This window comes from Mustelus asterias, chromosome 4 (assembly GCF_964213995.1).
Source record: "Mustelus asterias chromosome 4, sMusAst1.hap1.1, whole genome shotgun sequence".
Classification (NCBI taxonomy): domain Eukaryota; kingdom Metazoa; phylum Chordata; class Chondrichthyes; order Carcharhiniformes; family Triakidae; genus Mustelus; species Mustelus asterias.
The window spans coordinates 124,313,628-124,330,759 of NC_135804.1; the positions used below are offsets into that span (position 1 = coordinate 124,313,628).

At 40.8% G+C, this 17,132-nt stretch overlaps 1 protein-coding gene across 2 annotated transcripts in view; it reads right to left on the reverse strand.

Annotated features, from left to right (window-relative positions):
- The window catches only part of aifm1 (apoptosis inducing factor mitochondrion associated 1), a 65,215-nt gene that overhangs the window by 14,608 nt on the left and 33,475 nt on the right, over window positions 1–17,132 (reverse strand). For both annotated transcript variants that reach the window (XM_078211686.1, XM_078211687.1), the window contains exons 6-9: window positions 14,471–14,601; window positions 11,404–11,494; window positions 9,272–9,356; window positions 8,675–8,751 (exon numbers count right to left, since the gene is read on the reverse strand). In XM_078211686.1, coding sequence (XP_078067812.1) covers window positions 8,675–8,751; window positions 9,272–9,356; window positions 11,404–11,494; window positions 14,471–14,601 — 384 coding nt within the window. The remainder of the gene's footprint in view (window positions 1–8,674; window positions 8,752–9,271; window positions 9,357–11,403; window positions 11,495–14,470; window positions 14,602–17,132) is intronic.

Here is a 17,132-nt window from a genome sequence, read left to right on the forward strand (position 1 = left end):
TGGATTTAAAAATGTTAGTCAGGAGCAAATATTAATAGATGGCTGGCATGTGAAATTGAACTTGAATGATAAAATGGTTCAGTGACAAAACCAATAACATAGAATGTACTATTACAGTGAATCATATTTATTCAATTTCTGTCCCAAAAAGCGCCATTGTTTACCTCCTATTATTTTAAAATCAATAGAAAAATGTTGCATTTTATCCTTATAATTTACATTCAATATATTAAGGTATTTTCCTAGCTAATTTACTCCTCCTCTTAAAGCAGTTGCTGCTTTGACAGGGTATTTTCAACAGTGGTCAAAGTTCTCTGGGAACTTAACTCAAGGACCCATTATTCATGCAAGCCTTGGTAATGAGTGTAGACTGGCCATCTGACCAAAAAGGTAATCACAAATTTAATTACAACCATGTTCAACATCTAGGAAGATGCACTTCTTTCAAATATACCTGGAAAACAATCAGGATTATTAAATCCAGCTGAATTTTGCCTTCCAAACCTCAGTCACAGAGGCAGTTGTATCAGTATCGTGATTGGAGATTGGCAGAGAATGAGCAACAAACTTAGGGTTCTCCTGATTATACGGTTCAGTTACTCAATGGATAAACTATTTGTTTATCTTTGTTTACTTTCATACAGAACCACAGAAATTTATAAGGAGACCATTTGGCTCATCATGTTTATGCTGGCTCTTTTGCTAGAGAAATCTCAACACTAATCACACTGCTCTGCTCCCTCCCTATGAGTTTATAACTTTCCTCTGCTTCAAATATTTATCCAAATTCCTTCAAAGGATACTGTAGTCTCAGCCTTAACTACTCCTTCAAGGATACTCCAATAACCTTCTGTTAAAAAGACATTGCTTCTAATCTTACAAATTGTCCCAGTGAAAAGAACTTTGAAAACAAGGCCTGAAGATCTTTAAAATATGCTATTGTCAAGTTGTCCAATAAGGACAGGAGTGCCAGTTACACTGGGAACTTGAATCTCTGATCAATTCTTTGAGAGAAGAATTTGAAGAATGGAAAATAGATACAATTCATCCTCTCTGGTGCTTGTTGGAGGAACAATGAGAAGTCACTAAAGGTTATATTACCATTTTGGATTTTAGTATCTCTTCTGATCGATTGGTAAATTCCTGACTAAATGGAGTGATTGACACAAAAGGTTTAATGGTAAGAGTTTCTTTGAAGGTATGCAAATATTAACAAGATTCAGTATAAAGTCAAACATTCAAAAACTGACAACAAAAGAAAAGGTCCAAATATTATTCATAGATTGCAATCTAATGCTTTACATAAACCGTAAGAATTGAAGGAATATAACTGATGCAAAAAGTGCAAGAAATTTAATTGGAGACAACCTTATAAAAGATGACAAAACCTGAGAAAGGAATACTAAAAAAAAAAATTTCTTGCATCAAGTTAGCTCCAGATTATATCCAGCCTTTGAAGAACCAATGAGCAAAAGAGAGGGTAATTTAGCAGCTAAAACTAGATGTGTAGAGGTAACAGTTGATTTATTTTCAATGCCAAGAACGGTTACTGGAGCAACTCAAGTGTTTGGGTCACTGTAATCTGCTATGAATTTTGTATCAAGTAGAGAGTAGACATTGTTCACAATGCACTTCATGAATGTTACACACAAATACACTGTAGCGTTGATTATACTTAATTTACATGTTTCTTTCTAACAACATCTACCACGATTAAATTACAGAATACAAATGATCCTGATATTTCTATATGATTTAATTTATAGTATGGTATATCTTTTCGTGTTTAAACTAACCTATAGATGTACAAGATCTCTCATAGCGAAATACGTTTAGCTTGGTTTTTGATTGCTTTCCCACTTTCTTTGAATCATCTTGCCTCTCATAATCTTCAAGTTATTACAAATAAATCCAGATGTGGAACCATAATTTGTTTTTCCAGTATCTTGTTAACTCCCTTTCTCCTCAATCAAATCCAAACTAAACCTGAGATTAGATATTCTGTTTTTGAACTTAATTAGTTAGCTAAATTTGCATCAAATATTCTACACCACCTTCTGCATTGATCTGAAATGATTACTCCAAATATCACAAAAATGAATGGCAGTATCGTCGTCACACACAATATAAAGCAAAAAATATTGGTTGGGATCTTAGAAATCACTTTGTGGTTTATATTTTTCAGTAAGCATCGGTCTCATTATGTAACATTATATCATTCATGGTCCAGTTTGAAATAATGAAGATTTATAGAGAAAAACTGATCTTGCTTCAAACTGGGTCAAGGCTTTATGATGTTCTCCAATGGATTGGATTTTATTTCCATCTGTAATTTAATGCAAAATGAGTTTCTTCTGTTACCCACTTGTGGTTATTCATTGTTATAACTCCCATACCCAGCAAAAATCAGCCCATATCCAAGGTCTAATTTTAAACGTACCAAGATTGCTGTAATATTTCCTCCCTTACTTCGACTTAATATCTGTAAATCTTCCTCCATCTCCTTGGCTGTAACTTGAACGCCCTATCTGAATCCACTGTCTCAAGTAGCTCACTTTCTTAAGTCCTCAGTTAGTAGACAGCTAATGGAATGTAATGGACAATTCATGATCAATAGTTAGCTGCTGCAAGGATGCAATGTATTTTGTACATGTCAAATTGCTTCTTATCATGAATTTCTAATTTGTTTTAAAATAATTTTACAAATGCCTCAACTATCTGCATCATATTAAACAAGCTTATTGTTAACAACTGCACTGCCTTTATTGCTATCGAGTAGGCTTTTACTCAGGTCTCAAAGTTAATGGCAAAAAAGTGGACCAGCCAGATACATTTTAGAATGGAACATGGGAGCAATGAAAAAAGAATCCAGCAGGCCAATCTGGTTGATCAGACTGCTGTCCATATATGCTAAATATAATTTCCAAATGCAGGAAAGTTTCCCATCTGAGTGATTTGCAGCTACTATGAACTTGAAAAGGTAATAAATGCATTTGACTACCATTATATTTTCTATCATCTTATGCACTTATTTATGGCTAGTGGAATGAAATGCAATAATGCTGTCCCATTTGTGTCAGTCAGGTTATACTCCTGACACACAGCAATAGAACATAGAAAGCCACAGCACAAACAGGCCCTTCGGCCCACAAGTTGCGCCGATCACATCCCCACCTCTAGGCCATAGAACATAGAAAGCCACAGCACAAACAGGCCCTTCGGAACACCATGTACCTGGTAGATGGTGTTCTCACGTGTACCTGGTAGATGGTGTTACCCAGCCCTCAGGAGAACAGTGACTACGACACCACACAACCCTGCCACAGCAACCTCTGCAAGACGTGCCGGATCATCGACACGGATGCCATCATCTCACGTGAGAACACCATCTACCAGGTACATGGTACCTACTCTTGCAACTCGGCCAACATTGTCTACCTGATACGCTGCAGGAAAGGATGTCCCGAGGCATGGTACATTGGGGAAACCATGCAGACACTACGACAACGGATGAATGAACACCGCTCGACAATCACCAGGCAAGACTGTTCTCTTCCTGTGGGGGAGCACTTCAGCAGTCATGGGCATTCAGCCTTGGATCTTCAGGTAAGCGTTCTCCAAGGCGGCCTTCACGACACACGACAGCGTAGAGTCGCTGAGCAGAAACTGATAGCCAAGTTCCGCACACATGAGGACGGCCTAAACCGGGATGTTGGATTTATGTCACATTATCAGTAACCCCCACAGCTTTCCCCCTGATCTGGCAGAATCTCACTAGCTGTTCTGTCTGGAGACAATACACATCTCTTTAACCTGTGTTGAATGCTCCCTCCACCCACATTGTCTGTACCTTTAAGACCTGGCTGGCTGTAGAGATTTGCATTCTAATCAGTATTCTGCAACTTGATTTTGTCTGTTTGCACTGTTTGAGAGCACATTTCCACTCCATCTGACGAAGGAGCAGTGCTCCGAAAGCTTATGGTATTTGCTACCAAATAAATCTGTTGGACTTTAACCTGGTGTTGTGAGACTTCTTACCGTGTTCACCCCAGTCCAACGCCGGCATCTCCACATACATTTCCTAACCAGAGATTAAAATTTACAACACATGTTTTACAGTAAGAAAAATATATTGTGGACATTGCAATATAAATTACTGGTCATGGCTAGGAGGTTTGACATATGCAAGTTAATTCAGAAAATTAATAGGAAAATTACGAAAAGATAAGAAACCTGTCTAAAGCCAATTTTGAACACTTACAAATTTTAATATCCAAAATAGGAAAAAAAAGTATGAATACAAGCTTTTTTGAACTGCCCATATTATTTGTTGCAGCTAAGTTTCTGCCTTTTTTGTTTTGCTTTTCAGAACTGCCTTGATGTATTTCATGCTCGCATGCTAAATGTTCCAAATGATCCCATTGGTCATAATTGTCTTGTAATAGAAAAAGTTATAATCCAAGTTAATAAAATGAATTTGCAGTTAATGAAATGACAGGACAATGTAGTCCTTGTGATCAAAAAATTCAGTTCAGTTGAGTAGCAAGTTTTGATGCCCAGTAGTTTTATCATCTGACTCTTCTACATTCCATGCACTCTAATACCTTCTTAATTGCCCATGTGTGCACATAGAGAGTATCAGGAAGTTATTTGACTCTGGCAGGTATCAATCTCATCCCGCTCTGACGTGTGCATGAATGCTCAAGCGTACATACACAGTTAGAGAGGAATTGCCCAACGTAATCAATAGTGGTGCACCGGCTAATTTACCCATCCCTTGTTAAGGAGCGTTGAAGTTGACTGTAATGTTAACACAGCTATTTCCCAATCAGCTAACTTAATACAGGTCAGGGACTAAACATAAGAACATAAGAAATAGGAGCAGGAATAGGCCATCTAGCCCCTTGAGCCTGCCCCCCATTCAATAAGATCATGGCTGATCTGATAGTGGTTTAGTCGTTCCACTTACCCGCCCGCTCCCCAGAACCCTTAATTCCCTTATTGATCAAAAATCTATCTACCTGTGACTTAAACATATTTAACGAGGTAGCCTCCACTGCTTCAATGGGCAGAGAATTCCAGAGATTCACTACCCTCTGAGAGAAGAAATTCCTCCTCAACTCTGTTCTAAACTGACTCCCCCTTATTTTGAGGCTGTGTCCTCTAGTTCTTGTTTCCTTTCCAAGTGGAAAGAATCTCTCTGCCTCTACCCTGTCTAGCCCCTTCATGATCTTAGATATCTCTATAAGATCTCCCCTCAGCCTTCTAAACTCCAACGAGTACAGGCCCAATCTACTCAATCTCTCCTCATAAGCCAACCCCCTCATCTCCGGTATCAACCTGGTGAACCTTCTCTGTACTCCCTCCATGACCAATATATCCTGCCGCAAATAAGGGGACCAAAATTTCCCACAGTACTCTAGTTGCGGGCTCACCAGTACCTTGAACAATTGCAGCAAGACCTCCCTGCTTTTATACTCCATCCCCTACGCGATAAAGGCCAACATTCCATTTGCCTTCTGGATCACCTGCTGCACCTGCAAACTGAGCTTTTGCGATTCATGCACAAGGACCCCCAGGTCCCTCTGCACAGTAGCATGTTGTAATTTTTCACCATTTAAATAATAGTCCATTTTACTATTATTCCTTCTAAAGTGGATAACCTCACACTTGTCAACGTTATACTCCATCTGCCAGATCCTCGCCCACTCACTTAGCCTATCCAAATCTCTCTGCAGACTTTCCGCATCCTCCACGCAATTCGCTTTCCCACTCATCTTTGTGTCATCCGCAAACTTTGTTACCCTACACTCGGTCCCCTCCTCCAGATCATCTATGTATATGGTAAACAATTGAGGCCCCAGCACCGATCCCTGTGGCATGTCACTAGTCACCAACTGCCAACCAGAAAAGCACCCATTTATTCCAACTCTCTGCTTCCTGCTAGATAGCCAATCCTCAATCCATGCTAACACTTTACCCCCAACTCCGTGTACCTTTATCTTACGCAGCAACCTTTTGTGAGGCACCTTATCGGACGCCTTCTGGAAATCCAAAAGCACCACATCCACCGATTCCCCTCTGTCAACTGCACTCGTTACATCTTCATAAAAATCCAGTAAATTCGTCAAACACGACTTTCCCTTCATGAATCCATGCTGCGTCTGCTTGATCGAACCATTTTTTTCCCAAGTGTCCTGCTATTTCTTCTTTAATGATGGATTCCAGCAATTTCCCCAACTACGGACGTTAAGCTAACCGGCCTGTAGTTACCCGCCTTTTGTCTACCTCTTTTTTTAAACAGTGGCGTCACATTAGCTGTTTTCCAGTCAGCCGGCACTTCCCCAGAGTCCAGCGAATTTTGATAAATTACAACCAACGCATCTGCTATTACTTCTGCCATTTCTTTCAGTACCCTGGGATGCATTCTATCCGGGCCCGGGGACTTGTCTACCTTTAGTCCCATTAGCCTAACAAGCACTACCTCTTTAGTAATAGTAATCGTTTTAAGGACCTCACCCCCTACAGTCCCACGACCGTCAATTTTCGGTAAGTTTTTGTGTCCTCTACAATCAAGACCGACACAAAAAAACTTGTTTAAGGCCTTGACCATTTCCTCGTTTCCCATTATTAAATCCCCCTTCTCGTCTTCTCAGGGTCCAACATTTACTTTAGCTACTCTTTTCCTTTTTATATATTTGTAAAAACTTTTACTATCAGTTTTTATATTTTGTGCTAGTTTAGTTTCATAATCTATCTTTCCTTTCTTTATCGCTTTCTTAGTAGTTCTTTGTTGTTTTTTAAAGCTTTCCCAATCTTCTAATTCCCCACTAGTTTTGGCTACTCTGTACGCATCGGTTTTTAATTTAATACTCTCCTTTATTTCCTTAGTTATCCACAGCTGGTTATCCCTTTTCTTACATTCCTTCTTTATCACAGGAATATATTTTTGCTGAGTACGGAGAAAAATCTCCTTAAAAATCTGCCACTGTTGCTCAGCTGTCCTACCAACTAGTCTGCGCTCCCAGTCTACATTCGCCAATTCTGCCCTCATCCTATTGTACTCCCCTCTGTTCAAGCAGAGGACACTGGTTTGGGACTCTACTTTCTCACCCTCCATTTGTATTAGAAATTCAACCATATTGTGATCACTCATTCCAAGAGGATCCCTCACAAGAAGATCACTAATTATACCTGTCTCATTACACAGGACCAGATCCAAGATAACTCGCTCCCTCGTAGGTTCTGTAACATACTGTTCGAGGAAACTATCCCGACAACTCTTCGTCAAGTCCACCGCGTCCGACTTGAGTCAACCAATCAATATGCAGGTTAAAATCCCCCATGATTATTGCTGTTCCGTTTTTGCACGCATCCATTATTTGCTTGTTTATAGCCCAACCCACCTCAAAATTATTATTTGGGGGCCTATAGACCACGCCCACCAGTGACTTTCTCCCTCTACTGTTCCTTATCTCCACCCACAACAATTCCACATCATCAGGAGTATAGAAACACAGAGGGACCTAGGTGTGCAGGTCCACAAATCCTTGAAGGTGGCAACACAGGTGGAGAAGGTGGTGAAGAAGGCATATGGTATGCTTGCCTTTATAGGACGGGGTATAGAGTATAAAAGCTGGAGTCTGATGATGCAGCTGTATAGAACGCTGGTTAGGCCACATTTGGAGTACTGCGTCCAGTTCTGGTCGCCGCACTACCAGAAGGATGTGGAGACGTTAGAGAGAGTGCAGAGAAGGTTTACCAGGATGTTGCCTGGTATGGAGGGTCTTAGCTATGAGGAGAGATTGGGTAGACTGGGGTTGTTCTCCTTGGAAAGACGGAGAATGAGGGGAGATCTAATAGAGGTGTACAAGATTATGAAGGGTATAGATAGGGTGAACAGTGGGAAGCTTTTTCCCAGGTCGGAGGTGACGATCACGAGGGGTCACGGGCTCAAGCTGAGAGGGGCAAAGTATAACTCAGATATCAGAGGGACGTTTTTTACACAGAGGGTGGTGGGGGCCTGGAATGCGCTGCCAAGTAGGTGGTGGAGGCAGGCACGCTGACATCGTTTAAGACTTACCTGGATAGTCACATGAGCAGCCTGGGAATGGAGGGATACAAACGATTGGTCTAGTTGGACCAAGGAGCGGCACAGGCTTGGAGGGCCGAAGGGCCTGTTTCCTGTGCTGTACTGTTCTTTGTTCTTTATGCTCCTTAGAGCCTATATCGTCTCTCACTACCGCCCTGATGTTATCTTTAATTAACAGAGCAACCCCACCTCCTTTTCCTTCCTGTCTATCCTTCAGAAATGTCTGATACCCCTGGATATTCAGTTCCCAGTCCTGGTCACCCTGCAACCACATTTCTGTAATGGCCACTAGATCATACCCATTTGTACTGATTTGTGCCATCAACTCATTCACTTTGTTTCGAATGCTACGTGCATTCAGGTAAAGTGTCTTTATGCTAGCCTTTATATGGACCCGATTTGTTCGTGCATTCTTTTGATTAAACAGCCCTTGTCCTATGTGTAAAACATTTTTGTGACACAATATTGGAATGTCAATGCATAAAGTGCCTGAGTGGAAATATAATCATAAAATGGAATGGGGTACAATATAATCATAAAATGTATGGGGTACAAATTACAGAAGCACGACTGTACAGTTACCTTTCTAAATAGCGTCGTCCGTTTTTGCACCTCTTCTCCAGCTCTTTCAAGTGCTGGAAGGTTACGTGGAGTTCCACCTAGGGACACAAACAGAAAACTGAATAAGAAAAACAGAAACTGGGGAGTGGTGGTGGACGATGAAAAAACATAGGGAAAAGCTCTGCAAATCATTTGAAAAAAGTATGGCAAAGGTGGCAGTAATAAAACAAGAGGTGGCATAGTGCATAAGCGGGAGGTTCATGGATTTCCACTGCAATTATCACTCAGTGGGCTCTGGATCTCGCACAGTCTCAGGAGTGCAGCCAGGGGAGACTGAGTTGAGAGAGGAGTTACAAGTTACACATTTGCAAATAAAACACTGTCTAAAGGAAACAAAGCCTTTTTGTTTGCACAAGTTATTTAAAGTTTCTAAAGTTATTTAATGTTCACGTCAGAACCTTTCCACTCGAGGAGAAATACATTCATTCTTTCTTTCACTTGCTTAGTAAGCACAAATTGCTTAAGCTTACATCGTTAATGTTCACTGCAACATGAATGCACTCAGAAATGGCCATGAACTAAATTCAAAGGATTGCAAACATTAGAAATATCATTTACCTGTTGCTATTAAACATTTATCATACGTTATTTCCAAACCATTGTCTAATTTTACTTTATTCCCTCGGACATCCATGTGTACAACCTGAAGACACAGAAATATAATGCAAATAAATCTTGTAATTATTCAAAGCCTTCCCACAACAAAGCATTTTGATGTTTTGTTTACCCTTTATGTCATACCCAAGCTCAATTCAACATTATATCAAATGTGCTACGACTCCTAAGTGTTATCAGAGAAAATCCACTAAAACAAATGAACTGAAATATTTCAATCATGTGCAAGAACATGGCAGTTCCTGAGTCAATCTCTATCTAAAAGTATATTGCTACGTTCATATCTATTGTGGAAAATTCTACAGCATCCCTACTATTTCTAACATCAAAGAACAAAGAAAATTACAGCACAGGAACAGGCCCTTCGGCCCTCCAAGCCTGCACCGACCATGCTGCCCAATTTAACTAAAACCCCCTACCCTTCCAGGGACCATATCCCTCTATTCCCATCCTATTCATGTATTTGTCAACACGCCCCTTAAAAGCCACTACCGTTTCTGCTTCCACTACCTCCCCCGGCAGCGAGTTCCAGGCACCCACCACCCTCTGTGTAAAAAATCTGCCTCGTACACCTCTTTTAAACCTTGTCCCTCGCACCTTAAATCTAAGCCCCCTAGTAATTGACTCTTCCACCCTGGGAAAAAGCTTCTGACTATCCACTTTGTCCATGTCTCTCATAATCTTATCGACTTCTATCAGGTCACCCCTCAATCTCCGTCGTTCCAGTGAGAACAAACCAAGTTTCTCCAACCTCTCTTCATAGCTAATGCCCTCCATACCAGGCAACATCCTGGTAAATCTTTTCTGTACCCTCTCCAAAGCCTCCACATCCTTCTGGTAGTGTGTCGACCAGAATTGAACACTATATTCCAAGTGTGGCCGAACTAAGGTGCCAATTTTTAAACTCAATGCCCCGGCCGATGAAGGCAAGCATGCCGTATGCATTCCTGACTACCTTCTCCACCTGCGTTGCCACTTTCAGTGACCTGTGTACTTGTACACCCAGATCCCTTTGCCTATCAATACTCTTAAGGTTTCTGCCATTTACTGTATATTTCCTATCTGTATTAGACCTTCCAAAATGCATTACCTCACATTTGTCCAGATTAAACTCCACTGCCATCTCTCCACCCAAGTCTCCAACCGATCAAAATCCTGCTGTATCCTCTGATGGTCCTCATCACTATCCGCAAATCCACCAACCTTTATGTCATCCGCAAACTTACTAATCAAACCAGTTACATTTTCCTCCAAATCATTTATACATATTACAAACAGCAAAGGTCCCAGCACTGATCCCTGAGGAACGCCACTTGTCACAGTCCTCCATTCAGAAATGCACCCTTCCACTGCTACCCTCTGTCTTCTTTGACCGAGCCAGTTTTGTATCCACCTTGCCAGCTCACCTCTGATCCCATGCGACTTCACCTTCTGCATCAGTCTGCCATGAGGGACCTTGTCAAAGGCCTTACTGAAGTCCATGTAGACAACATCCACTGCCCTACACTCATCAATCATCTTCGTCACTTCCTCGAAAAACTCGATCAAGTTAGTGAGGTACGACCTCCCCTTCACAAAACCATGTTGCCTCTCACTAATACGTCCATTTAATTCCAAGTGGGAATAAATCCTGTCTCAAAGAATCCTCTCCAATATTTTCCCTACCACTGATGTAAGGCTCATCGGCCTGTAATTACCCGGATTATTCTTGCAACCCACCTTAAACAAAGGAACAACATTGGCTCTTCTCCAATCCTCTGGGACCTCCCCTGTAGCCAGTGAGGATACAAAGATTTCTCTCAAGACCCCAGCAATTTCCTCCCTTGTCTCTCTCAGTATTCTGGGGTATGTCCCATCAGGCCCTGGGGACTTGTCTATCTTTATGTTTCTCAAGAACCCCAATACCTCCTCCTTTTTTGATCTCAACATGATTCAAACTATCTACACACCCTTCCTCAGACTCATCATCCACCAAGTCCTTCTCTTTGGTGAATAAGTAACGTTGTACCAAGTAGCATCAGTATAGAATCTGATGCTAACTTGGTACAATCACCAAATCAACATTTTGGACTTACTTTTTTGCCAGCCAACACTGCCACTCCTCCATTTTCCACAAAAGGCAAATCCTGAGGACTAACATAGAAAGACGGAGGCTGGAAAAAAATGCTGTAAACATGAAGAATACAGGTTAATCGAGTTCTTTTATATCTTTGAAACTGAGCAGTAACACTACAACTTAAAAGTCAGAGCCTTGTGATAATTGGTACAAAGGCATTCATCCAAATTCCTCTCTTCTGCTCAACCTCTTAAAAAGGGTTAACATATCTGTTAAATTAGCAGAGAGAGAGAATTTCAAACAAATTTGTATCTATTATCCCACAAAGAAATGTCAAGGTCCAGATACCTGGATCCCTAGTGTTCAATAATTTTGGAACCAATGAAACCACCATAGAATTTGATTTCATCTTTTCTTGCTCCCCAGATTCAAGCATAGTGACTGTCGTGGAATGCTGGCTGCATTAATACATTTTCTTTTGATATTCCAATTGAATTGCAGCACGTTGACTCCTATGCAATTTACAATTTTAGGCTTTATCCGTGAAGGGTGAAATGTATGGGGATTAGCTAACTCCAGTGATTCTAATTACTTAATCAGTTGGTTTCACAGACGTTTAATCCGGTTTAGGTGGTGACGTGCGTAAATGTGAAATGCACAGGGATTAACAAACTGCAAATCAACAGAGATTAAAAATAATGGTGACACCTATCAGCATTCAAATTCAGAATGTTATTGGTTACCTGCTAGGCAGATGACTGAAGAAAATATGCAATGCACTGGGTTCATTGATTTTAATTCCTTAATCAGAAAGCTTTGCAGAAGCTCAAGCCTGGCCTGTGTTCTAAGTCTTTCAAGTGCCAGTATTTACAAATTGTATTTCCTTGTATAATGAACACAGTCTCAGCAGTGAGTTTACTCATTTAAAATGATAACAATGTATCTCCTAGCTTGTTAACTGTATGATTGCGTCACCTTTTTTCTTCAGCTCTAGTGCTGGGTACATTGATGCTATAAATATAAATGAGGATATCAAGAAAGAATTTGAAATCTCATTTCAAATGGGAACATTCAAGTTTTAGCAGTTCTTTTAAATGTTTATCATGGGGGCCAATCGGCCCATCGAGTCTGCACCTACTCTCTAACAGAGCATCTTACCCCTGCCCTATCCCCGTGACCCCACACGTTTATCCCACTAATCCCCCTAACCTACACATCTTTGGACACTACAATGCAATTTAGCACGGCCAATCCACCTCACCTGCACATCTTTGGACTGTGGGAAGAAACCGAAGCACCTGAAGGAAACCCACATAGACACGGGGAGAACGTGAAAACTCCATTAGACAGTTACAGTGCTAACCACTTTGCCACCGTATTGCCCAGGTTCAGGTTAGGTTCAGTTTACCACATTAGGTGATCCCATGGTTAACATACTGGTACTTAAAGCTGCTATATTAAGCAACTTGTACTGATCTTGGGTATGGAACCAAGAAGATACTAATTGGCAGCTTTATTGCTGGTACTTTAGAAGAGTGAAAGGTGATTTGACTAGTGTCATAGAATCTTACAGTGCAGAAGGAGGCCATTCGGCCCATCAAGTCTGCACCGACCACAATCTTACCCAGACCCTATGCCCATAACCCCATGTATTTACTCTAGCTAGTCCCCCTGACACTAAGGGGCAATTTAGCACGGTCAATCCACCTAACCCACACATTTCTGGACTGTGGGAGGAAACCGGAGCACCCGGAGGAAACTCACGCAGACACGAGGAGAACGTGCAAACTCCACACAGTGACCCAAGTCAGGAATCGAACCCAGGTCCCTGGTGCTGAGAGGTAGCAGTGCTAACCACTGTGCCACCGTGCCGTGTATAAAAGATCCTGAATGGTCTTGACAAGCTAGAAGTGAAAAGGATGATTTTTCTTGTGGGTGAATGCAGAACTAGGAAACACTGTTTTAAAATTAGGGGTTTCCCTCTTAGGACAAAGATGAGGGGAAGTCCTTTTCGCCCAGAGGGTTGTGCAACTTTGGAACACTGCCTCAGAAGGGGATGGAGGCAGGGTCATTGAATATTTTTAAGACAGAGGTAGGTAGATTCTTGTTAAGCAAGGGAATCATAGTTTATCAGGGGTAGATGGGGCTTAAAACACAAACAGATCAGCCATGATCTGATCGCACGGCAGAGCAGCTAAAAGGGCCCAATGGCTTATTCTGCTCCTATTTTGTATGTTTCATACATTTGTAATTTTGAAGAAACTTTTGCTGAACACAGTAAATAACCTTTAAAAAGATTTAAGTGCCCAACTTTTCTAAAATAAACTGTTTCACTGTTCTGTGCATACCATTTAAAAAGTGATTATATGTAGGATAATTTAATTGATAGCAATGTATCCAAGTTACAAATAGATTTTCTACACAAACAGCATTCTGTTGTTGCAAAACTCAGTTGACTTGCTGCAGAAATTGGTTTTGGAGGGGCAATTGATGGTCAGGAGAGAGAACCCTGGCTGGTTGTTTCTCCTCCTTTGATTAAGTCGTGAGAATGCACCTCAAAAGAAAAATAAGGTACATTTGGCAAAAAGCAAAAACAGAAAATGCTGGTAAAACTCAGCAGGTCTGACAACATCTATGGCGAAAGAACAGAGCCAACGTTTCGAGTCTAGATAACCCTTCGTCAAAGCTTTGACAAAGGGTCATCTAGACACGAAACGTTGGCTCTATTCTCTCCCCACAGATGCTGTCAAACCTGCTGAGATTTTCCAGCATTTTGTTTTTGTTTCAGACTTCAGCATCCGCAGTATTTTGCTTTTATTTTGTGAAAAGCATGCTACTTCTGCTTCGCATTTTCTTTATTCCACTTAATAACCATCAACTATATAAAAAGGAAATGTAAGCTATTTGTCCCCTGTTCTCTACTCATGGCTTTACTGGAAGGAGGAAAAAAAATGAAAGAAGCCAAAATCCTACAACTGATGTCAATTTTGTGTTATGAATTTGCATTGCAAAGCTTAAACAGAAAAGGTGCATCTATCTGCTAAGCAACTGTTAAATTTTAAGTTTCAACTTTGTCAAATGTTTACCTCCTCTCTTTTCCATTCCATTGCTTAAACCTCAACGTTTCTGGCACACTGGAATCATCAGAAAACCAGAGTTCTTTCGAAAGGGGCGGCCGCATATATGGCAAATCTGGTTCCTCAGAAACTATCAAGACCTGAAACATATTCAACATATCAAACACTTGAGTCCAATATATACATACACAAATCTCATGGTTATATGCCTCTCTCTCTCTAACGTAACTGACTTTCAAAGTCATTCAGGTGACATGCTATTTTATAATGGGATGCTTATGCCCTCGTTTCATCCTCAGTTTTGCATTCAGCTACATTTCTGTCTTGCATCTTCTCTGATGAAGCTGAGCAACTAAGTACCAAACCAAATAAGGAGTACTCTAAATGGAAAAAAAGCTTATTACAGCACTGCCTACAGGTGTTCATAGAATCCCTACAGTGCAGGAGGAGGCCATTCCGCCCATCAAGTCTGCATCAACCACAATCCCACCCAGGCCCATGTCCCCATAAACCCACAGATTTACCCTGCTAATCCCCCTGACATTAGGGTCAATTTAGCGTGGCCAATCAACCTAACCTGCACATCTTTGGACTGCGGGAGGAAACCAGAGCACCCGGAGAAAACCCACGCAGACACAGGGAGAATGTGCAAACTCCACATAGACAGTGACCCGAGGCCGGAATTGAACCCGGATCCCTGGCACTGTGAGGCAGCAGTGCTAACCACTGTGCCATCATGCCGCCCCTGTAGGTATTGTAGGCAATTATATGAGTGACAGGATGCAGAGAGAATTAACAATAAAAACTCCAAACACATGCTGAAAGCACAATTTTAACTTACTGAGGAGGAACTACGTCATGCAAAATCTCATTAACATAGTTACATTTTACCATTGTAGGCCACATCTCAAACTCAAGAACCAGAATAGACTTAATAAGACACAAACACACAGCTGCAAGTGTTCAATGCTTTATATAAATCAACAAATTACTAAGCACTAAATCAGAGACTGGCCATCAAGTTCCATTATGCTAATAAGCTGTTACTCATTTTTAGCAAATATCCATTGTACAAAATTTTCTCATATGAAAAATGTGAGTAAATGATTTTGCCACTGTGAGATACACATTAAAGAATTCATTTCATTCCAGTAGGTCATGCTGGTTTAAGCTAGGATTCAAAGAATGAAAAATAAGTTTTTGTTTTAAACAGTAAGAACATTTGCAGAATTTTATGTAAAATCCAACAGTCTGACACTCATGCTTTCCTTTTAGATGGCCATTGAAAACAGAGAGCATATCTTCAAAACATGCTTTGAAGTTACAGTAAATTCCCTTGGCCAAACTTATGCACAGCTGGCAGTTGATGCTAGCTGGAAAATTTATATGCAAAATGAACATGGACAATTCCAACTCTGTCTCTAAAAGACATCACTCAGAAGATTTCTGTCCAGCTGAGTTACAAGGATGGCAGATGCAAGTAGAAGTGTCACAATGATGAAATGGTGCACTCAATTTAGATTGGATTGAGGTACATTGGGAAAGCAGAATAAAGAGAACCACAATCTGCATCTGCACTGCTGCTCCTTAATTGGAGCATGCAAAGCTGGCACTTGAGGGTTGATTTTCTGATTCATGCTACCACCAGGGAGCATTACCTACTTGCCAACTGTAACAAGTAGTCCCAAATGTACTGTACATTAATTTGGAGAATCCCAAAGAAACAGCAAACTCAGAAATAATCCTTCTGGTGTCAAAGGTGGAAGAACATTCCATTTTATTGCACTAAGGGTTCCCTTGACTAGTGACAAAAATGACTTAAAAATGAAGACACAATATTCCTTCAACTTGAAAACCGGGCTCTCACATTTTTGCTTGTTGCAAACAAAACAAACTTCAGATGACCCAACATCTTGGAATCTAAAGTTTTTTTTATTAGTGTCACAAGTAGGCTTACATTAACACTGCAATGGAGGTATTGTAAAAATCCCCTAATCGCCACACTCTGATACCTGTTCGGGTACCCCGAGGGACAATTTAGCACGGCCAATGCACCTAACCAGCACGTCTTTCAGACTGTGGGAGGAAACCCACGCAGACATGGGGAGAACATGCAGACTCCACACAGACAGTGACCCAAGCCGGGAATCGAACCTGGGTCCCCGACGCTGTGAGGCAGCAATGCTAACCACTGTGCCGCCCCCAAAACTATGCAATATGTAACTCATTCTTTTTAAACAGTCGCTGGTTAGTCACCTTCCATATTGAGTGTTATAACATATAAATCAAAACTCTTTAACCATTTCAATATCATATCTTAAATAATTACTTTATTAAACTATTAAAATTGTTCAATGTTTGTGAAAATACATATAAAATTGTAAACAAATTTAAATTTGCTATCATACATTGAGAATGGGCCCTATTTTAATGTTGAGGTGGGGAGGGCTATAAACAAGCAAATAATGGATGCGTGCAAAAACGGAACGGCAATAATCATGGGGGACTTCAACCTGCATATTGATTGGCTGACTCAAGTTGGAAGGGGTGGGATGGCGGAAGAGTTCTTAGAATGCTGTCGGGATAGTTACCTTGAACAGTATGTTACAGAACCAATGAGGGAACGAGTTATCTTAGATCTGGTAATGTGTAACGAGGTAGGTAGAATTAA